Source organism: Procambarus clarkii, chromosome 10 (genome assembly GCF_040958095.1).
Source record: "Procambarus clarkii isolate CNS0578487 chromosome 10, FALCON_Pclarkii_2.0, whole genome shotgun sequence".
Lineage (NCBI taxonomy): Eukaryota > Metazoa > Arthropoda > Malacostraca > Decapoda > Cambaridae > Procambarus > Procambarus clarkii.
The window spans coordinates 30179646-30204104 of record NC_091159.1 but is presented as its reverse complement, the minus strand read 5'-3'; the positions used below and the strand labels follow the sequence as shown (position 1 = coordinate 30204104).

The window sequence follows — 24459 nt, the reverse complement described above, 5'->3', positions numbered from 1 at the left end:
CCATGGAACAACAAAAGCACCATGGAACAACAAAAGCACTATGGAACAAAAGCACCATGGAACAACAAAAGCACAATGGAACAACAAAAGCACCATGGAACAACAAAAGCACCATGGAACAACAAAAGCACCATGGAACAACAAAAGCACCATGGAACAACAAAAGCACTATGGAACAAAAGCACCATGGAACAACAAAAGCACCATGGAACAACAAAAGCACCATGGAACAAAAGCACCATGGAACAACAAAAGCACCATGGAACAACAAAAGCACTATGGAACAAAAGCACCATGGAACAACAGAAGCACCATGGAACAACAAAAGCACCATGCAACAACAAAAGCATCATAGGACAACAAAAGCACCATGGAACAACAAAAGCAATATGGAACAACAAAAGCAATATGGAACAACAAAAGCACCATGGAACAAAAGCACAATGGAACAACAAAAGCACCATGGAACAACAAAAGCACTATGGAACAACAAAAGCACCATGGAACAAAAGCACCATGGAACAACAAAAGCAATATGGAACAACAAAAGCAATATGGAACAACAAAAGCACCATGGAACAAAAGCACAATGGAACAACAAAAGCACCATGGAACAACAAAAGCACTATGGAACAAAAGCACCATGGAACAACAAAAGCACCATGGAACAACAAAAGCACCATGGAACAACAAAAGCACCATGGAACAACAAAAGCATCATGGAACAAAAGCACCATGGGACAACAAAAGCAATATGGAACAACAAAAGCAATATGGAACAACAAAAGCAATATGGAACAACAAAAGCACCATGGAACAACAAAAGCACCATGGAACAACAAAAGCACCATGGAACAACAAAAGCACCATGGAACAAAAAAAGCACTATGGAACAACAAAAGCACCATGGAACAACAAAAGCACTATGGAACAACAAAAGCACCATGGAACAACAAAAGCACCATGGAACAACAAAAGCACCATGGAACAACAAAAGCACCATGGAACAACAAAAGCACTATGGAACAACAAAAGCACTGTGGAACAACAAAAGCACCATAGAACAACAAAAGCACTATGGAACAACAAAAGCACTGTGGAACAACAAAAGCACTATGGAACAACAAAAGCACTGTGGAACAACAAAAGCACTATGGAACAACAAAACCACTATGGAACAACAAAAGCACTGTGGAGCAACAAAAGCACTATGGAACAACAAAAGCACTATGGAACAACAAAAGCACTGTGGAACAACAAAAGCACTATGGAACAACAAAAGCACTGTGGAACAACAAAAGCACTATGGAACAACAAAAGCACTATAGAACAACAAAAGCACTGTGGAGCAACAAAAGCACTATGGAACAACAAAAGCACATCAAGTCGGCGTGTAGTTTAAAGACAAATATAAATCTAACTTTCAATTTCCGTATTGGTAGCTAGGCTCGTCAAAATCTAAACAGCCTTAGATTTAGATCTAAGTAATCGTCGTGTCAAATTGTATTACAGATGCTTGACAAGTGTCGGAGGAGACCGTACTCTCGGTCTGTCTCTCCGTAACAAATGCAACGGTTTTGCCAAACTAGACACGTACGCACCCAAGCAACCCACCTAACCTATCGTGGCTGATGTATAGAAAGCGTCACTATTACGGTGCATTTTCTTCTTTTACTAGTGCGTACATTTTTTACGGATTTTACCAATCCGTTAAAATGCAACATACACACACACACACACACACACACACACTCACACACACACACACACACACACACACTCACACACACACACACACACACACACACACACACACACACACACACACACACACACACACACACACACATACACACACACACACACACACACACAAACACAGGCTACCAGGCCCTTCGGGGCCTGGTAGCCTGGTGGATATCGCGCAGGACTCGTAATTCTGTGGCACGGGTTCGATTCCCACACCAGACAGAAACAAATGGGCAAAGTGTCTTTCACCCTGAATGCCCCTGTTACCTAGAAGCAAATAGGTACCTGGGAATTAGTCAGCTGTCACGGGCTGCTTCCTGGTGTGTGTGTGTGTGTGTGTGTGTGGTGTGAAAAAAAATAGTAGTAAACAGTTGATTCGCAGTTGAGAGGCGAGCCGAAAGAGCAAAGCTCAACCCCCGCAAACACAACTAGGTGAATACAACTAGGTGAATATACACACACAGGAAGGCTGAAAATGACAGAGATCCTCCCTACATACGAGCCAGACACCAGCACAATATCAACAATCACTCTCCCTTCATTAGCAATCAAAAATCATTCAGTGCCAATCAGAATGCACGAGAAACTAACAGGCACCTTCACTCCTATCTCATATGACTGGCACTAAAATATATCAAGAAGTAATTAGACGTTATTGGATCAGACAAATAGCATTGCGACAGAATGGGTCGAGAGCTAAGGTGCACACAAGGCCATGCGTATTGAATCAGGCTCTTCCAGCACACACACACACACACACACACACACACACACACACACACACACACACACACACACACACACACACACACACACACACACACACACACACACACACACACACACGCACGCACGCACACACACTCTTCTGTCTTCTGGAAGACAGAAGAGTTAGGGGGGACATGATCACCACATTCAAGATTCTGAAGGGGATTGATAGGGTAGATAAAGACAGTCTATTTAACACAAGGGGAACACGCACAAGGGGACACAGGTGGAAACTGAGTGCCCAAATGAGCCACAGAGATATTAGAAAGAACTTTTTTAGTGTCAGAGTGGTTGACAAATGGAATGCATTAGGAAGTGATGTGGTGGAGGCTGACTCCATACACAGTTTCAAGTGTAGATATGACAGAGCCCGATAGGCTCATGAATCTGTACACCTGTTGATTGACGGTTGAGAGGCGGGACCAAAGAGCCAGAGCTCAACCCCCGCAAACACAACTAGGTGAGTACAACTAGGTGAGTACACACACACACACACACATGCTGATTAGTATTGCAAAGCACTGCAAGCACTACCTTTGGTTGAGTGCTCAATAACTCACCACACTATATGTTGTCTAACTGATCTCTAACTCTGCATAGAGATCTGTTTTTCTTGTGTCCATGGAGGACACAAGAAAATGTATGTATACTGGCTAACTTTGTATACGTAAATATAAGGCTACGTCTGTAGTAGAAAAAAAGCCTAGTATGGAGGAACCGGCCTAGCCCGTCCACTAGCTTAATTTTTCACTTTGTGAATTATAGGCTCTTGGAACACGTTGATTATATAATGGAAAAATACTAAATATATAAATTATGCATCTCGCAAGCAACGTTCCACAAGGTTTTTATTGTTTTTACGGTACAGCAGCAACAGTTTGGTCGACCAGCCCGTCTGAGAGAAAGATAATCTTGGACACTGATCCCCGGAACCCCCTCAAGGTAGACTCAGTCTTGTCTTAACAACAGACAACCAACAGCTACAAAAATAAAACCCAGGGAACCCAGGAGCAGGAACGCAATAACTCAGCCAGGAATGAACATACAAAAACACACCATCAGGCGACTGACCTTGTCACCGCATGAATGGTGAGCGCTGCAGATGCTAGGTTAGCAGGGTACCCTAGTGTGTGATGTACACTACCACCTCTCTCTCTCTCTCTCTCTAAGCCCACAGATAGCTAATTTGTGTGAAACTACCATTTTGTAGTTTAGGCTACAGGAACTGTATCGCCCTGGTGATGTGTATGCACTTAAATGTTTGTGGGGTCAAGGGTTAATGCTTGAGTTCCGCCTTGTAAGCTGTGTGTTGTCTCAGGTAGTGAGTGACTTCCGACCATCCTCATTACCATCACAGGATAATACAATGTCTGCCTCTCGACTATAGAGGCAGAAATGTCTGCCTAGACAACTCCGTTACTTCTCTAGGCTTCTCTTAGGCTATACAAATGTTCTTTCTAAAATCCCTGCCACCACAATGCCCCTAAAGTTTCTATTACCTTATCACTCTTCTATTCTACCTTGTCTTCTTTATCAACCTCATAAATATCACTGAGATACTTTGTACGTTGTTATCATGTCTCATTGACCCCGTCTCTCTCCAAACAGTCCGGTCACTCGATTTGCCATTCCGTAACAAATACAACTGTTTTGCCTAACATAATACATACAAACCCAAGCAACCCCCTAACCTATTGAGGGTCAATACATAGAACACGTCAACATTACGGTGCTCTAGTCTGTTATTAATTCAACTTGTACCATCCCACGGTGGACCTAGGCCTATACTATCCCACGGTGGACCTAGGCCTATCCCTTCCCCCACGGCGCAACTAAGCAAATAACATAAAACAAAAACACCATATTAGTTACGTCTTGTTTCCCTAGTAACAACATCGTAACAAAAACAATTTCAAACCGTTTAAACAACTAAGGTGATAGCGGTAAAAAATACAAATGCTTGGCACAAACGAATTATACATCTATTACATTATGTATAGTAATAGATTACCTGTATATTTAGAAATTAATACAGATCATTTAAATTAAAGGAGAAATCAAGAGGGGGAGACCCCAATAAAAAGGTTTTACTGAATTGTTTTTGTGCAGCCCACACTCATCATGCGAGTGGTATTTTAATATGCACCTCATACTCATCCTTGTCAGTAGTTTATCAAGCATCCTAAACTAACTGTACAAGTGGTAGTTTACTGTGTGCCCCAATAACCATTGAACGGGCGGTAGCCTCAAGTGATCACAATGGCACAATGGGTCTTAGTTAATTAGATATTGTTTGACACTGATTGTCTCTATTACCATCTATACTATATAAAAAAATAATGACATTAATGGCAACATCAATCACTTTTTTCTTCTTGTGAGTGTTATGTTTAACAATTTAATATTGCATAGTGGAAATGAGACATTATGATAGTCTATATCTAACAGAGAGAGAATGTCTGTTGATCTCTGTCCAAGGCTGGGGCCAGACGCTTGGGGCTAGTCTCACTCAACTTTGCCAGGTGAATGGTCTGGAGTACGGGACGGACATAAGCTGATCAGGGTCGGTTCTGTAGGTCATGTTAAGAGGTGGGGCGCTGCGTCCAACTGTGACAACGAATCAAATCCAGTGAAAAGTTTCACCGTCCAGAGTCCATATATTCATTCTTTTTTCCTTAGAAAGAGAATGACAGGTGGAGAGTAGAGATGGAAAGAGGAAGGAGGGGGGGAAGAGGTGAGAGAGAGTAGACAGGGAGGAATGGGGAAGGGGGAAGAAAGAGTGACCTACCTTGAGGTTACCGTGAGATGATTTCGGGGCTTAGCGACCCTGCGGCCCGGTCGTCGGCCACGCATCCTTGTTGCTAGACTGGTCACTAGAATTTGTAGCCAAACTTAATGACCAAGTCACCTCTATAAAATTTACTATGGAGACTGAAATTTATAAATGTTTGCCATTCTTAGATGTTCTTATTCATAGGGAAGATTCTTCACTAAAGTTTAGTGTTTACAGAAAACCTACGAATAATTTGTCTTATGTTCATTATTTTTCAGGACATAGATACAATGTGAAAAAGTCAATTTTTTCTTCAATGTATCTAAGAGCTCTTCGAGTTGTAAGTCCAGAATTCTTAGACGAAGAGTTTAAGAATATTGATTCGATTGGTCTCAAGCTTTGTTACCCACTGAGTTTTTTGGAAGTTTGCCGTAGTAAAGCACGTCGTACATATTATAATAATATATGCAGTGAAAGAATTCGCCCAAAGAATGTGTTATGTGTACCACATTTCTCTGGGTTTGAGAATATTGTCAAGGCCTTGAAACTTTTTAATATACATGTATTGTTTAGCTACGAAAATACTGTTGGTAAGCTATTAGTTAGGAACAGCCCTCGTAGTGATAATTGTGTCATTTTATATAAATACCTTGTAAAGACTGTAATAAGTTCTATGTTGGGCAAACATCTAAAGATTTGAAATGTAGAATTTTGCAACATAAATACTCTTTAAGACACGGCCAATTGTCTAATGCTTTGTTTGTTCATCTGTCAGAAGATGCTCACCAAATTGATTGGGAGATGGCTTCTTCAATAACGAATTGTAAAAGCACCTATAACAGAAACATAATTGAATCTGCTTTGATACAGATCACAAAAGAAAGTAATTTGAACATTAGTAGTGGTCTATATAACTTAGATCCATTTTTAATAGATCAATTAAAGGGCGATTTATGTAGGATCATTGGAACACATTTGTCTCACTAATTCATTGTAAATATTTACTATTTTATGCTATAATTATCCATGTGTGTGCCTGTGTGTGGTTGCTGCATCGGATGGGCCAATGGGCTGCATCGGATGGGCCAATAGGCCGTCTGCAGTGTCCACGTATTGTACCTCACCTCACTCCACCATTCTCTCCTGTCTATTTATGTTCAGTACTCGACCTGTAAAACGACTCCTTCTGAAGATGTATTAATATACGAAAGTACTTAAGGAAATTCCTGTTTCATTTTTCCTCCGTGGTCTGACACTGTCACATTTTTAATCACGTGTTTATTTTCGTGATATACCCATATTATATATATATATATATATATATATATATATATATATATATATATATATATATATATATATATATATATATATATATATATATATATATATTTACTCTGAGCAACTTGTCCACTCGAATAGTACACCGTATTTCGACGTATAAATCCCTATGGCCAAAACACTGATGTACTAAAAAAAAACACCACAGATTGCCTCGCAAAATTGACGTGATATCCCGTTTTCTATTCATGTGTCTTCGGGTTAGGTTCGGGATTTTAATGTATTTGTTTAGTAACGTTGTGCACGCTCGCGCGGGCGGGCTCATGTGTGATAGGCTTCAGAAACAAACACGCGACATTCCGATCTTAACCTGTTCGAAACCAGCTGGCAAAATATGCTTGACTAATGTTAAATTAACGTCGCAACAACGTTATCAACATTAAATCAACACAGGAAGAAGTTTATAAATGTTAAATAAACGTTATCAGCGTTAGATAAACTTTATCAAACATTAAATAAACATAGGATCAACTTTAAATTAACGTAGGATCAACTTTAAATTAACGTAGGATCAACTTTAAATCAACGTTGGATCAACATTGAATCAAGTCAGCATCAACGTAGTTGATGTAATCTAAACATTTGAATATGTGTCGCTGTTCCTTGAATCCATCCGGAATCACTAGTTAATATTTGCCAGCGTTTTTGTGGCTCCAGCTGTCATAACTTGAGAGTCGGATTTCCACCCGCAGAAAGCAAGACCACGTGACACCTCACAAATGGCAGCATTCAACCTGTCGTCAGGGAGAACATATGCTCATGAGAATGGATTGAAAACGACTATATAATTAATGCTATTATCTACTCTCTATCCATGGTTAGGTTAAGGTTAAATTTCATTAGGTTTGCTTCCGTTAATGTGGTGTATTATTGACGATAATGTGAAATGTAATTCGTAAACTATTTCAGCGTGCATTACAGTCAAAGTATCACTGTACCCCACACACTATAATATCGTACCTTATACACTCAAACACTGTACTATACACAATAGCAACTTGCTTTACATTCAAAGTACCATTGTACCCCCCACACACACATCATAATAGCGTGCTTCATATATTCAACGCCTGTACCACGAATGGAAAATGACTATCAAACACTCCAACACCTCTCCAAGTGGGTCAGGCAGACAACAATAGCAAGCAAGCACAAAACAAAGGCGAAACAAGGTCAACAATGTGCCTGTCATGTCATCTGGTGGCTATAAACAGTCTTAATATTTTCCATCGTAAGAAATAAAATGATTAGAATACCTTATCTGCACCTCACATTGGTTTCTCGTACCCAATCACGTTTAATCTAGAATTTATACGCAACCAATTACGAAACCAGTACATCTTTTTCTCAATCACAGCTGCTTTGATTGCCTTCATTAGGCCGTTTATGAGCTCCGAAGCGCTACGAGTTTGTAGCGCTTCGTAGGTTGTCCAGTTCGTACACTATCTAGTAAATGTAAACAGAGCCGCAATGATTAATGAAAGATGTAAAAGTTTCGTAAGTGCTTGAAGAATCGTAGCCAGACATTCTATGCGACAAGGTGAAATAACGCAGGGAAGTTTTCATTCATGCTCTGTCGTAGCAACATTTAATTAAATTAATTAACAAGCAAGCACTTGAAAATATTAGGCTTGACTTTTTTTTCGAAAATGAAAGGTCTTCAAGGCCTGATCATCGGGAACATCTATAGAGAATAATGATCTATCGGGAATAATGATTTATCAGGAATAATGATCTATCGGGAACAATGATCTATCAGGAACAATCATCTATCGGGAACAATTCTCTGCACTGATCCTCAGAGAGGCTGCCTTATGGTTCATGAGACTTAAACACATCGACTTCTATCATGGGCATTAAAAATACATTTTCCTTATGCAATTCAATGGTCAAAATAACCCCAAAAAATGATTTTTTTTGTATAAACAAAACAAAAAAATAGATTTAGGCTATATTCATTATAAATTAGTTCAAAATCACATTGTCAATTAGGTTTTAATACATAAATTTGGCCAATAAACCCGGACAACAAACCCCAGAAAAGTTATGTCCAGGGCCTCGTAGCCTGGCGGATAGCGCGCAGGACTCGCAATTCTGAGGCGCGGGTTCGATTCCTGCACGAGGCAGAAACAAATGAGCAAAGTTTCTTTCACCCTGAATGCCCCTGTTACCTAGCAGTAAATAAGTACCTGGGAGTTAGTCAGCTGTCACGGGCTGCTTCCTGGGGGTGGAGGCCTGGTCGAGGACCGGGCCGCGGGGACACAAAAGCCCCGAAATCATCTCAAGATAACCTCAAGAAGGGCCGGGTGGACCCTTTTTGGGCCCATAGCGTCAGAAAATTAATATTTTGGTTCAAACTGTTTCCCACGAGGAAGGACAAAGAAAAAAATCATGCATGGTTTGATAGTTATTGCTTACCTCTACAATTTAGTTGAATACTAAATGTCATAACTAGTCCATATTTAGTATTACAACATAAATTAATATCACAATGTTGTTTCAATAATTAATACGCAAGGAAATGACAATGACGTGAGATATCTTTGAAAAAATTATTGGAAAAATACGGGGAGGAAAGAAAAATGCCTTTATCATGGCCCAATCCGTTCTTCTGAACAGGACATTGCATTTTGACGTATATTTTCCTTAAGGCCAAAAAAAACTATGTACTAAAAATTGTAGCAGCTCGCGAAACTGAGGCGATGTCCCGTTTTCTGTTTGCGGGTCCTCGGGTAGGTTAGACTCGGCCAATTTAGTACAACAGTTTAGTGACGTTGGGAACACTCGGACGAACGGGCTGTGGGGTCCTAGGGGCAATGGCGTGGGTTGTGATGTTAAACAAGGACCCTAGTTCGAATTCCGTATTGTTCCAATGATTTTCTCATTCTAATTAATATTGTTTTTATGACGTTCTTGCCTAACTGTGCCGGAAAGTTATGAATATATATTACGAGATCATAATTTTGACTCAAATTCATTATCAAATTCGATGTATATAAACTGTATCACTAAACCCTTGGTGTATGTATACTGATCATAAGTTAACCTTAGGCCTATAATATTTCTTTAGGCAATCTATCCTCTTACGTATATCAATCTATATTTATCAATCATAGGCTATCGACCTTTTTTCATTTTGTATATCTTTTGTTTTTCGAATATTTCTGAGCTGCTTGTCGAGTTCTTTGAATAACTTGGTCACAAATACATGGCAACACAGAAAAACAAAAATAATGGCATGACTCCAGATTGTGAAACAGGTGAAAATTTAGGTTTAATGGCAATTTTTTTCCCCGCCCAGATCATTGTCTTGGAAGTTTCTCCAGGAAAACGACCTCGAATTGCACCAAAACAGTCTCCAAGATGTTGAAATTCGCAGTTAACATCTTACATTACGGTACGTTATGTCATAACTTGAGTTATACTCTAGTGTATTTGACAATTGGATAGTGAATCACTCTTATTTATCTTGGCGTTATAGACCTGTTTTGTAAATAGAATTGTTGATTTAACTGATTTAAGCCACAAATTACCGCAGAACATAATAGAAGTTTGATCTCTGGATTATTTCAAGCGGAGGTTGAAGTAATCCAGAAGCCCGGCGTCGGAGGAGTTCGAGGAAATCTACAGCCTCTAGGAAGCGAACTTTTTTTTGTGTCCTCTTAATGTTCATTTTTTGTATAAAATCAGATATGTAACTGTATAACCTTGCATAATAAAGTGTACACCATAAAAAAAGGGGTTGGTAGGAGAAGCGAACACTCTTACGTATTCAGAGTAAATGGCAAGTTTTTTCCTAAATGCTCTGTGTTCCCTTCTCTGAGGCTGTGGGTCCCTATAACTGCACCAGAGGTGGTACCCCCCCCCCCTATATATATATATATATATATATATATATATATATATATATATATATATATATATATATATATATATATATATATATATTAGTATATTTTGGTAGCAGTCTTTCTTGTAAACATATGTTGTTAAATATGACCGAAAAAGTAAGATTAATAATTCTAACACGAATCTTCTCAATATTTCTTACGTTTTTCTTCACTGTCGGGGGTAATTGAAAAATTAACTCTCCAAAGTTCATTTTCTCATTTTTTTATTTATGGTCTGATGCCTAAAAGCGTTTCGCAAGGACTTCTTACATTTTCAAAGACAGGTTTACACATATCATATGCTTATATTCGTTTTGGGTGAGGTGATATGACACAAATTGGGTGTCAATGTTTTTGGGTGAGGTAACAAAAGTTGAAACACAAATCAATGGGTATAAATTGCATATGAGAACTTAAGAATGAATGTAACTACAGAAGGCCTATTGACCATACTTCCTCTTGCTGCTTCTATGTTGGTTCGGGGGTCTTGAAGTGGGTAGAATCCTATTAATAATAATAATACGTTCCTATTAATAATATCTTTCAGGACCCTTTCCTCGGTTTTATGAGCCGTCGACGGCTCATAAACCGAGGAAAGGGTCCTGAAAGATATTATTAATTGGAACGTTATCCCTATAGACAAAAATCAGAAAATATATATATTGCAACTGGCAGTATGGGTTCGAGTCATTTCTAGGGTGAGGAGTTTTCATTCACATATATGCTTGGGGACCATTCAAGCTTGTTTGCATTTGTGTTGCTCACGTGGCTCCATAAAAATGAGGTGATTTGATGAAAAGCTATGCCCAATATTACCATCAAAGCGCCGTTGGGGTGATGTTCAAATAGCCTCGGCTATCACCACTTTTGTACAGTCACTGATGGTCGAGTGGTTTAAGGCACTGTGTACACCAATTGCAATGTGCTCCTGGCGGTCCGGGTTCGAGTCACTTCTGGGGTGTGTAGTTTTCATTCATATATATATATATATATATATATATATATATATATATATATATATATATATATATATATATATATATATATAATGTCCAAAGTTGGAGGCCAGATGCTTGGGGCTAGCCTCACCCAACTTTGCAGGGGGAATGGTCTGGGGTACGGGAGACTACTGACAGGCTGGTCGTATTAGGCTCTCAGGCGATTTTCATGAAGTCTGAAATATCTGATACTTTTAGTGATTGTAATCAATGTTTCGAGACTCCATACAGTTGTTTCAGTGCTTCACAATGATAAATTATCAAAGATCAGGTGGGAGGGTGGAAGTTGGGGGGGGGGGAGGGGGCGCGGGGAAGCCAGAGGGAGACCAATGGCTGGGAACGAAGGGCTAAAGGGGGAAATGGGAAGTGAAGAGAGAGGTGGAAAGGGAAGAAAAATTGGGAGAGGAGAGGATATAGGGAGAGGTGAAAAAGAAAACGGGTGGGAGGGGAGACTCGGAGGGGGGTGATCTATGAAAGAAAGTCATGTCTGTCTTCCCAAGGTTGGATACCAGACGCTTGGCGCTAGCCTCACCCAGCCTCGGTGAAGGAGGGAATGGTCTGGGGTGCGGGACGGACATAGGCTGGTCGTAGTTGTTAGAATTCATGAGGGAAGAGTGTGTCAGAGTCACACTCAGACCTCCACGACGGTTTGTGACACTGCCCGCTGGCTACACTGGCTGGCTGTATGTTAGCCTGTTGTATGTACATATAGCCCTCTGTATGTACAAATAGCCCTCTGTATGTACATATAGCCCTCTGTATGTACATATAGCCCTCTGTATGTACATACAGCCCCCCCCCCTGTGTATACATAGAGCCCTCAGTATGTACATATAGCCCTCAGTATGTACATATAGCCCTCTGTATGTACATATAGCCCTCTGTTTGTACATATAGCCCTCTGTATGTACATATAGCCCTTTGTATGTACATAAAGCCCTCTGTATGTACATAAAGCCCTCTGTATGTACATAAAGCCCTCTGTATGTACACATAGCCCTCTGTATGTACATATAGCGCTCTGTACGTAAATATTGCCCTCTGTATGTACATATAGCCCTCTGTATGTACATATAGCCCTCTGTTTGTACATATAGCCCTCTGTATGTACATATAGCCCTTTGTATGTACATAAAGCCCTTTGTATGTACATAAAGCCCTCTGTATGTACATAAAGCCCTCTGTATGTACATAAAGCCCTCTGTATGTACATATAGCCCTCAGTATGTACATATAGCCCTCTGTATGTACATATAGCCCTCTGTTTGTACATATAGCCCTCTGTATGTACATATAGCCCTTTGTATGTACATAAAGCCCTCTGTATGTACATATTGCCCCGCTGGCTATGTTTAAAAAACAAACAAAAAAATCTTATAGTAATATAAACCATCATTAAGTGATCTCGAAAAAACTAACCTAAACTTTTTGCTATTCAAACTTTGGCCATAGTAGCATAAAACGGACGATCCTCCCACAGCTTCCAGGGCTTTCTCAAGCCCCGCCCCTTCTCAAAACAAATGGGTGACTTATATTTTTTAATAATTTCCACTGGTAGCCCGCCCAAACGCCAATGGTAGACTATTTACTATCTCAAATGTTTACACGTTTTTCTCCTGTTTTCCAGATGTAAGTCTCTCTCTCTCTCTCTCTCTCTCTCTCTCTCTCTCTCTCTCTCTCTCTCTCTCTCTCTCTCTCTCTCTCTCTCTCTCTCTCTTTCTCTTCTCTCTCCCCTCTCTCTCTCTCTCTCTCTCTCTCTCTCTCTCTCTCTCTTCTCCTGTCTCTCCTCTCTCTCTCTCTCTCTCTCTCTCTCTCTCTCTCTCTCTCTCTCTCTCTCTCTTCTCCTCTCTCTCTCTCTCTCTCTCTCTCTCTCTCTCTCTCTCTCTCTCTCTCTCTCTCTCTCTCTCTCTCTCTCTCCTCTCTCTCTCTCTCTCTCTCACGTCTTCGCAGCCGAGAGCAGTCTGTCCTGATAGAACGTCGTATTTTGACGTATACTCTACCTAAGGCCAAAAATCGTCGTACTTGAAAATGACAGCGGTTCGCGATATTTACATATTGTCCCGTTTTCTATCTTGGGTCCTCTGATAGGTTAGGATACGGGCACTTTAGTACGACCGTTTCTTGTCGCTGGGAAGCCTTATGAGGTCCGGCTGCCGAGAGAACATCTTTATATAGATGGACTCTGTCCCATAAACGTTACACAGCCGGCAGCCGTCCCATAAACGTTACACAGCCGGCAGCCGTCCCACAAACGTTACACAGCCGGCAGCCGTCCCACAAACGTTACACAGCCGGCAGCCGTCCCACAAACGTTACACAGCCGGCAGCCGTCCCACAAACGTTACACAGCCGGCAGCCGTCCCACAAACGTTACACAGCCGGCAGCCGTCCCACAAACGTTACACAGCCGGCAGCCGTCCCACAAACGTTACACAGCCGGCAGCCGTCCCACAAACGTTACACAGCCGGCAGCCGTCCCACAAACGTTACACAGCCGGCAGCCGTCCCACAAACGTTACACAGCCGGCAGCCGTCCCACAAACGTTACACAGCCGGCAGCCGTCCCACAAACGTTACACAGCCGGCAGCCGTCCCACAAACGTTACACAGCCGGCAGCCGTCCCACAAACGTTACACAGCCGGCAGCCGTCCCACAAACGTTACACAGCCGGCAGCCGTCCCACAAACGTTACACAGCCGGCAGCCGTCCCACAAACGTTACACAGCCGGCAGCCGTCCCATAAACGTTACACAGCCGGCAGCCGTCCCATAAACGTTACACAGCCGGCAGCCGTCCCACAAACGTTACACAGCCGGCAGCCGTCCCATAAACGTTACACAGCCGGCAGCCGTCCCATAAACGTTACACAGCCGGCACACAAACGTTACACAGCCGGCAGCCGTCCCACAAATGTTACACAGCCGGCATCCGTCCCACAAACGTTGCACCGCCAACACACAAACGTTGCACAGCCGGCAGCCGTCCCATAAACGTTACACAGCAAGCAGCCGCACAAAAAACGTTACACAGCTGGCAGCTGTCCCACAAACGTTGCACAGCCGGCACACAAACGTTACACAGCCGGCAGCCGTCCCACAAACGTTGCACGTGTCTTCAAACAGCTGACAAGGGTTGGAGCCAGCTGACCGCCCCCCCCCCCAGATCATTCAACACAGTCTCGGGTCCTCACCAGCTGGCCAGGCTCACGCTAAGTTATTATGTCAAGCAACTCCGTGAAATTCTAAGTGAAAAACACTGACAATTTATATATCTTATTGAGAGAATTATTAAACGTCATAGTTCGATTTCGTTTTTAAATATATTCCTTTATTTAGTCATTAATTGGGGAAAATATATATATTGCGACCGTTGGAAATTATAAGAAAAAGAGTATGATACAATTGTTTCATTCAATTTTCCCTAAAAAATAATAATAAACTCCAGCGACGGTAACGGAATCAATGCTTACTTGAAATTAAAAAAAATGAACAAAATTTAAAATTGATTATAACCCACGGTGACAGACACACACATTCTCCATGCAATGAAAGAACAACAGTCCCCTGACACTCAGAAATATATATATACATACAGTTTCCTCAAGCACTTACTCAAGTTCCAGGACAAGCGAGTGATGAGAGAGAGCGCGAGACGATCAACCTCCCACCACGACGGTTCAACACACACTGACTCCTCCAGCCTTGCCCTGAGCGTCTCCCTCCACAGCTGATGTGCGACCAGTTGCCATGTCGTCTTATTGTCCACCCGCCTCCTGCAACCACGTGACTTGACTCACGTTTGTGTATGCAAATCACCAACTTTGCAGACGGGTTCTGACGTAACAAAATTGGCTCAATTAACGATGTTTATTTTCCATTTTTTCCCCTTAAAGTTGCAGTCTACTTGAAAGGATAAATTAGCAATTTAACACTATCAAGGACAGTGAGAAATTCTCGTTAAATTAGTTATTTAAAGAAAAAATAATTTTTGCTGTGAGTTGACCGATGTTAACATTAACTTAAATGGTTGTATTAATTATATTAAATAATTAGCTAAATTAATAATAGGAGGTTCAGTTTCTAATTCCACTATCACCCACGACAACCCGTCCTCGCACTTTCTTACAGTCAATATTTACTTATTAAATACGTACATATGTAACATACTAAACATACTAGTTTACCTTGAAAAGCTTCATAGAAAACACCGACCTTACCTAACCTTCTTAGTATGTTAAGATAAGCATCTTATTGCTTCGTAATTACAATTATTACTTAACCTATACCTATAATAGGTTAAGTAATAATTGTAATTACTTAACCTTACCTAACCTTCTTAGTATGTTAAGATAAGCATCTTATTGCTTCGTAATTACAATTATTACTTAACCTATACCTATAATAGGTTAAGTAATAATTGTAATTACGAAGCAATAAGATGCTTATCTTAACATACTAAGAAGGTTAGGTAAGGTCGGTGTTTTCTATGAAGCTTTTCAAGGTAAACTAGTATGTTTAGTATGTCACATATGCACGTATTTAATAAGTCAATATTGACTATACGAAAGTGCGAGAACGGGTTGCACAGGATGGGGATATGGGTTCACTATCACCCTCAGGATGGGTAAGGGGTCCACTACCGCCCTCAGGATGGGTAAGGGGTCCACTACCGCCCTCAGGATGGGTAAGGGGTCCACTACTGCCCTCAGGATGGGTAAGGGGATCCACTACCGCCCTCAGGATGGGTAAGGGGTCCACTACCGCCCTCAGGATGGGTAAGGGGTCCACTACCGCCCTCAGGATGGGTAAGGGGGTCCACTACCGCCCTCAGGATGGGTAAGGGGTCCACTACCGCCCTCAGGATGGGTAAGGGGTCCACTACCGCCCTCAGGATGGGTAAGGGGTCCACTACCGCCCTTAGGATGGGTAAGGGGTCCACTACCGCCCTCAGGATGGGTAAGGGGGTCCACTACCGCCCTCAGGATGGGTAAGGGGTCCACTACCGCCCTCAGGATGGGTAAGAGGTCCACTACCGCCCTCAGGATGGGTAAGGGGGTCCACTACCGCCCTTCAGGATGGGTAAGGGATCCACTACCGCCCTCAGGATGGGTAAGAGGTCCACTACCGCCCTCAGGATGGGTAAGGGGGTCCACAACCGCCCTCAGGATGGGTAAGGGGTCCACTACCGCTCGCAGGATGGGTAAGAGGTCCACTACCGCCCTCAGGATGGGTAAGGGGTCCACTACCGCCCGCAAGATGGGTAAGGGGTCCACTACCGCCCGCAGGATGAGTAAGAGGTCCACTACCGCCCTCAGGATGGGTAAGGGGGTCCACTACCGCCCGCAGGATGGGTAAGGGGTCCACTACCGCCCTCAGGATGGGTAAGGGGTCCACTACCGCCCTCAGGATGGGTAAGGGGTCCACTACCGCCCTCAGGATGGGTAAGGGGTCCACTACCGCCCTCAGGATGGGTAAGAGGTCCACTACCGCCCTCAGGATGGGTAAGGGGTCCACTACCGCCCTCAGGATGGGTAAGGGGTCCACTACCGCCCTCAGGATGGGTAAGAGGTCCACTACCGCCCTCAGGATGGGTAAGGGGTCCACTACCACCCGCAGGATGGGTAAGGGGTCCACTACCACCCTCAGGATGGGTAAGGGGTCCACTACCGCCCTCAGGATGGGTAAGAGGTCCACTACCGCCCTCAGGATGGGTAAGGGGTCCACTACCACCCTCAGGATGGGTAAGGGGTCCACTACCGCCCTCAGGATGGGTAAGGGGTCCACTACCGCCCTCAGGATGGGTAAGGGGTACACTACCACCCGCAGGATGGGTAAGGGGTCCACTACCACCCTCAGGATGGGTAAGAGGTCCACTACCACCCTCAGGATGGGTAAGGGGTCCACTACCACCCTCAGGATGGGTAAGGGGTCCACTACCGCCCTCAGGATGGGTAAGGGGTCCACTACCGCCCTCAGGATGGGTAAGGGGTCCACTACCACCCTCAGGATGGGTAAGGGGGTCCACTACCGCCCTCAGGATGGGTAAGAGGTCCACTACCGCCCTCAGGATGGGTAAGGGGTCCACTACCGCCCTCAGGATGGGTAAGGGGTCCACTACCACCCTCAGGATGGGTAAGGGGTCCACTACCGCCCTCAGGATGGGTAAGGGGTCCACTACCGCCCTCAGGATGGGTAAGGGGTCCACTACCACCCGCAGGATGGGTAAGGGGTCCACTACCACCCTCAGGATGGGTAAGAGGTCCACTACCACCCTCAGGATGGGTAAGGGGTCCACTACCACCCTCAGGATGGGTAAGGGGTCCACTACCGCCCTCAGGATGGGTAAGGGGTCCACTACCGCCCTCAGGATGGGTAATGGGTCCACTACCACCCTCAGGATGGGTAAGGGGGTCCACTACCGCCCTCAGGATGGGTAAGAGGTCCACTACCGCCCTCAGGATGGGTAAGGGGTCCACTACCGCCCTCAGGATGGGTAAGGGGTCCACTACCACCCTCAGGATGGGTAAGGGGTCCACTACCGCCCTCAGGATGGGTAAGGGGTCCACTACCGCCCTCAGGATGGGTAAGGGGTCCACTACCACCCGCAGGATGGGTAAGGGGTCCACTACCACCCTCAGGATGGGTAAGAGGTCCACTACCACCCTCAGGATGGGTAAGGGGTCCACTACCACCCTCAGGATGGGTAAGGGGTCCACTACCGCCCTCAGGATGGGTAAGGGGTCCACTACCGCCCTCAGGATGGGTAAGGGGTCCACTACCACCCTCAGGATGGGTAAGGGGGTCCACTACCGCCCTCAGGATGGGTAAGAGGTCCACTACCGCCCTCAGGATGGGTAAGGGGTCCACTACCGCCCTCAGGATGGGTAAGGGGTCCACTACCGCCCTCAGGATGGGTAAGGGGTCCACTACCGCCCTCAGGATGGGTAAGGGGTCCACTACCGCCCTCAGGATGGGTAAGGGGTCCACTACCGCCCGCAGGATGGGTAAGGGGTCCACTACCGCCCGCAGGATGGGTAAGGGGGTCCACTACCTCCCGCAGGATGGGTAAGGGGTCCACTACCGCCCTCAGGATGGGTAAGGGGTCCACTACCACCCGCAGGATGGGTAAGGGGTCCACTACCGCCCTCAGGATGGGTAAGGGGTCCACTACCACCCTCAGGATGGGTAAGGGGTCCACTACCGCCCTCAGGATGGGTAAAAGGTCCACTACCGCCCTCAGGATGGGTAAGGGGGTCCACTACCGCCCTCAGGATGGGTAAGGGGTCCACTACCGCCCTCAGGATGGGTAAGGGGTCCACTACCACCCTCAGGATGGGTAAGGGGTCCACTACCGCCCTCAGGATGGGTAAGAGGTCCACTACCGCCCTCAGGATGGGTAAGAGGTCCACTACCGCCCTCAGGATGGGTAAAAGGTCCACTACCGCCCTCAGGATGGGTATGGGGTCCACTACCGCCCTCAGGATGGGTAAAAGGTCCACTACCGCCCTCAGGATGGGTATGGGGTCCACTACCGCCCTCAGGATGGGTAAAAGGTCCACTACCGCCCTCAGGATGGGTAAGGGGTCCACTACCACCCTCAGGATGGGTAAGGGGTCCACTACCGCCCTCAGGATGGGTAAGGGGTCCACTACCGCCCTCAGGATGGGTAAGGGGTCCACTACCACCCTCAGGATGGGTAAGGGGGTCCACTACCGCCCTCAGGATGGGTAAGAGGTCCACTACCGCCCTCAGGATGGGTAAGGGGTCCACTACCGCCCTCAGGATGGGTAAGGGGTCCACTACCGCCCTCAGGATGGGTAAGGGGTCCACTACCGCCCTCAGGATGGGTAAGGGGTCCACTACCGCCCTCAGGATGGGTAAGGGCTCCACTACCGCCCGCAGGATGGGTAAGGGGTCCACTACCGCCCGCAGGATGGGTAAGGGGGTCCACTACCACCCGCAGGATGGGTAAGGGGTCCACTACCGCCCTCAGGATGGGTAAGGGGTCCACTACCACCCGCAGGATGGGTAAGGGGTCCACTACCGCCCTCAGGATGGGTAAGGGGTCCACTACCACCCTCAGGATGGGTAAGGGGTCCACTACCGCCCTCAGGATGGGTAAAAGGTCCACTACCGCCCTCAGGATGGGTAAGGGGGTCCACTACCGCCCTCAGGATGGGTAAGGGGTCCACTACCGCCCTCAGGATGGGTAAGGGGTCCACGACCGCCCTCAGGATGGGTAAGAGGTCCACTACCGCCCTCAGGATGGGTAAGAGGTCCACTACCGCCCTCAGGATGGGTAAAAGGTCCACTACCGCCCTCAGGATGGGTATGGGGTCCACTACCGCCCTCAGGATGGGTAAAAGGTCCACTACCGCCCTCAGGATGGGTATGGGGTCCACTACCGCCCTCAGGATGGGTAAGGGGGTCCACTACCGCCCGCAGGATGGGCACAAGATGTATAATTGACTAATTCAAGTAATTAACGTCAGTGCTTGGGTGTGATGGGGGCAAGTGGTGGTCATTTAGCGAGGCGGAGGTCGTTAGGGATCGCTGATCGACCTCCAGTCCTCCGGGACGAGGCAGGCACGACCTGGGAGTCCTCAACTATCCCTGGCAGTTATTGGACGGCCTTGGCCTATCCTCTCGCTTAACGTATCACGTTTTGAACGCATTCGACCAATCCGTTAAAAATGCAACGCATTAGTGAATGTTAAAGCACGGCAATATTAACGTTTTCTCATCATCGGATTCGATTGTTTACATTCAAATGTTTCTGTTTAGCAAAACTCTTAAATGTTTCTGTTTAGCAAAACTCTTAAATGTTTCTGTTTAGCAAAACTCTTAAATGTTTCTGTTTAGCAAAACTCTTAAATGTTTCTGTTTAGCAAAACTCTTAAATGTTTCTGTTTAGCAAAACTCTTAAATGTTTCTGTTTAGCAAAACTCTTAAATGTTTCTGTTTAGCAAAACTCTTAAATGTTTCTGTTTAGCAAAACTCTTAAATGTTTCTGTTTAGCAAAACTCTTAAATGTTTCTGTTTAGCAAAACTCTTAAATGTTTCTGTTTAGCAAAACTCTTAAATGTTTCTGTTTAGCAAAACTCTTAAATGTTTCTGTTTAGCAAAACTCTTAAATGTTTCTGTTTAGCAAAACTCTTAAATGTTTCTGTTTAGCAAAACTCTTAAATGTTTCTGTTTAGCAAAACTCTTAAATGTTTCTGTTTAGCAAAACTCTTAAATGTTTCTGTTTAGCAAAACTCTTAAATGTTTCTGTTTAGCAAAACTCTTAAATGTTTCTGTTTAGCAAAACTCTTAAATGTTTCTGTTTAGCAAAACTCTTAAATGTTTCTGTTTAGCAAAACTCTTAAATGTTTCTGTTTAGCAAAACTCTTAAATGTTTCTGTTTAGCAAAACTCTTAAATGTTTCTGTTTAGCAAAACTCTTAAATGTTTCTGTTTAGCAAAACTCTTAAATGTTTCTGTTTAGCAAAACTCTTAAATGTTTCTGTTTAGCAAAACTCTTAAATGTTTCTGTTTAGCAAAACTCTTAAATGTTTCTGTTTAGCAAAACTCTTAAATGTTTCTGTTTAGCAAAACTCTTAAATGTTTCTGTTTAGCAAAACTCTTAAATGTTTCTGTTTAGCAAAACTCTTAAATGTTTCTGTTTAGCAAAACTCTTAAATGTTTCTGTTTAGCAAAACTCTTAAATGTTTCTGTTTAGCAAAACTCTTAAATGTTTCTGTTTAGCAAAACTCTTAAATGTTTCTGTTTAGCAAAACTCTTAAATGTTTCTGTTTAGCAAAACTCTTAAATGTTTCTGTTTAGCAAAACTCTTAAATGTTTTTACGTAAACGACCAATTCATTAAAAAAGCGACGTAATACTGACGTTTTCTATGCGTCAGTGACCATAGGTTAGGTGGGATGGTTGGGTGCGTGTCTTTCTGGTTTGGCCAAACAGTTGTGATTTTTTACGGAGTGGCAAATTGAAAGAATTGCCAGCCATATATTGTCCAGCTGCCACGAGACTCACGTGTAATATGCGCCAGCTGTGCGACGCTTCCAGCGGCGAGCAACAAATTCAAATCGTTAGCAAAAGATCTTTTTCACGTGAACATTTCTGAAACTTTTAGGAGGTCACTTCTGGCCATCACAAATGGCAATCTTCGATGGCAATTTTATGCGACTGCAATTCCCAAGATGTTGCAAAGCCGCACTAAAGTTGAAAATTGATTTGCCTGAAGATTATATTTAGCCTAGAGGTATAATAGGTCTATAAAACCTTCAGGACCTTTAATTGAAGATAAGGTGACGAGTACCTTGGGTTCCCCCACACCTTGCTCAGGCTGCATCCTGCCCTGGTGCAGAATGCTGCCCACAACAGCTCCCTAACTCCCTTACCTCCCGTTGGCTCAAAGGATCAATGTCACAGTAACTGGTCTCTGGCTATAGGCGTCCTGGTTAGTATTCACCAAGTTGTATTTGCGGGGGTTGAGCTTTGCTCTTTCGGCCCGCCTCTCAACTGTCAATCAACTGTTTATTAACTACTTTTTTTTCCCCCACACCACACACACACACACCTCAGGAAGCAGCCCGTGACAGCTGACTAACTCCCAGGTACATATTTACTGCTAGGTAACAGGGGCATTCAGGGTTAAAGAAACTTTGCCCGTTTATTTATTACCTGCATCTACTTCCTCATCACTCTCGAGTTGAGAATGGTCCAGGACGGACCGAAACGTCGGCGTCCCTTCACCTTCTAGTGAACTTTGGTCAACTTTGCCCATTTGTTTCTGCCTGGTGCGGGAATCGAATGTGCGCCACAGAATTACGAGCCCTGCGCGCTATCCACCAGGCTACCAGGCCCCTAGTGTGTTTAACCAGGCTGTTAGACGCGGTTGCTTGCAGCCTTACGTATCAATCGCAGCCTTTGGTCAACCAGGCTGTTGCTGCAAGGTGAAAAAAGGCTTGAAATGTATAGGAAATCTGGCCATAACGTCTACCGAGAAACAAACGCGGAACCATTGTATTATGAATCCATATCATCTTTTGTCCTCGATCTTCCAGTGGAAGAATCTAATCCTTCCATAACAGCGCCTGTTGCTCCATTCACAAGGGGCCGTGCTCCAGAGAACACCATACTCATTACCGTGCTCCAGAGAACACCATACTCATTACCGTGCTCCAGAGAACGCCATACTCATTACCGTGCTCCAGAGAACGCCATACTCATCACCGTGCTCCAGAGAACGCCATACTCATCACCGTGCTCCAGAGAACGCCATGCTCATTACCGTGCTCCAGAGAACACCATACTCATCACCGTGCTCCAGAGAACACCATACTCATCACCGTGCTCCAGAGAACACCATACTCATCACCGTGCTCCAGAGAACGCCATACTCATCACCGTGCTCCAGAGAACGCCATACTCATCACCGTGCTCCAGAGAACGCCATACTCATCACCGTGCTCCAGAGAACGCCATACTCATCACCGTGCTCCAGAGAACGCCATACTCATCACCGTGCTCCAGAGAACGCCATACTCATCACCGTGCTCCAGAGAACGCCATACGTTCTCCAAGTCTAATAGCAACGGGCTCAACAATGCAAGGGAAATGACGTAGTCAGCAACGGTTGAGGTGTGACCTTGCTCGGGCTCCTGGTCTCCGGCACGTGTCTTGTGTACGGCATCACAACCACGCCTCCTGTTTAGACAGTACCTATTGTGACAGTCGGCAATAGTCACGACTTTGTACTTACTTTTTTTTTAGCTTTTAGATATTAGTATACTGACTAGTAAGGAATTATTTTATAGTAAATGAACCTAAAATACAAACTTAAATATTCCTAGGCCTAGTATATCACATATATGAACTATATTAGGTCTCAGATTGTATATTAGTAGGTTAGGTTAGGTTAGGTTAGGTTAGTGTGGTTTGTCAAAGCAACACACGTCAAAAATATAGTTTTCCGGTTTGTCCAAGTCAGTATAGTTCAGATTTCTAGTTTCTAATTTCGTTATAGGTCGGTATATATACTATAGTCCTCATCGTTACTATAAGTACTACCAAAATAGGAGGATTTGCTGGATATACAGACACAAGCCGGTCCCTCGTGATATATATATATATATATATATATATATATATATATATATATATATATATATATATATATATATATATATATATATATATATATATATATATATATATATATGTCGTACCTAGTAGCCAGAACGCACTTCTCAGCCTACTATTCAAGGCCCGATTTGCCTAATAAGCCAAGTTTTCATGAATTAATTGTTTTTTCGACTACCTAACCTACCTAACCTAACCTAACCTAACTTTTTCGGCTACCTAACCAAACCTAACCTATAAAGATAGGTTAGGTTAGGTTAGGTAGGGTTGGTTAGGTTCGGTCATATATCTACGTTAATTTTAACTCCAATAAAAAAAATTGACCTCATACATAATGAAATGGGTAGCTTTATCATTTCATTAGAAAAAATTTGGAGAAAATATATTAATTCATGAAAACTTGGCTTATTAGGCAAATAGGGCCTTGCATAGTAAGCTGAGAAGTGCGTTCTGGCTACTAGGTACGATATATATATATATATATATATATATATATATATATATATATATATATATATATATATATATATATATATATATATATATATATATGTATATATGTGATTATGACGCAGGAATAATCACAAAAGAAACACGCAATTAGGTTAGGCTTAAGTATCTACTAGGTAATGGGATTGAAAATTCCAAAACGTTTTCGTGATTCACAACAATACCAAGAATACATTCCGAAAACGTTCGGAAATTTTCTAGTGGATACTTACACATACCACATGTGGCCGGAAGTAGGACGTGTCCTTGTTGTGGTGATAATGACAAGGTACATATTGATGATACATA

The 24459-nt window shown here is 43.8% G+C and overlaps 1 protein-coding gene across 1 annotated transcript; it reads left to right on the top strand.

The window, feature by feature from the left end:
- The first annotated feature begins 56 nt into the window (after nucleotides 1-56).
- LOC123747428 (uncharacterized protein DDB_G0290301-like) lies at nucleotides 57-1328 on the top strand. The gene has a single exon (XM_045729654.2). It carries the CDS (start codon nucleotides 57-59, stop codon nucleotides 1326-1328), a length of 1272 nt encoding a protein of 423 aa, XP_045585610.2.
- Nucleotides 1329-24459: the final 23131 nt, after the last annotated feature.

What these genes read in the sequence shown, in the direction of transcription:
- LOC123747428 (XM_045729654.2), top strand. Translation starts at nt 57, where the DNA reads ATGGAACAACAAAAGCACAATGGAACAACAAAAGCACCATGGAACAAC.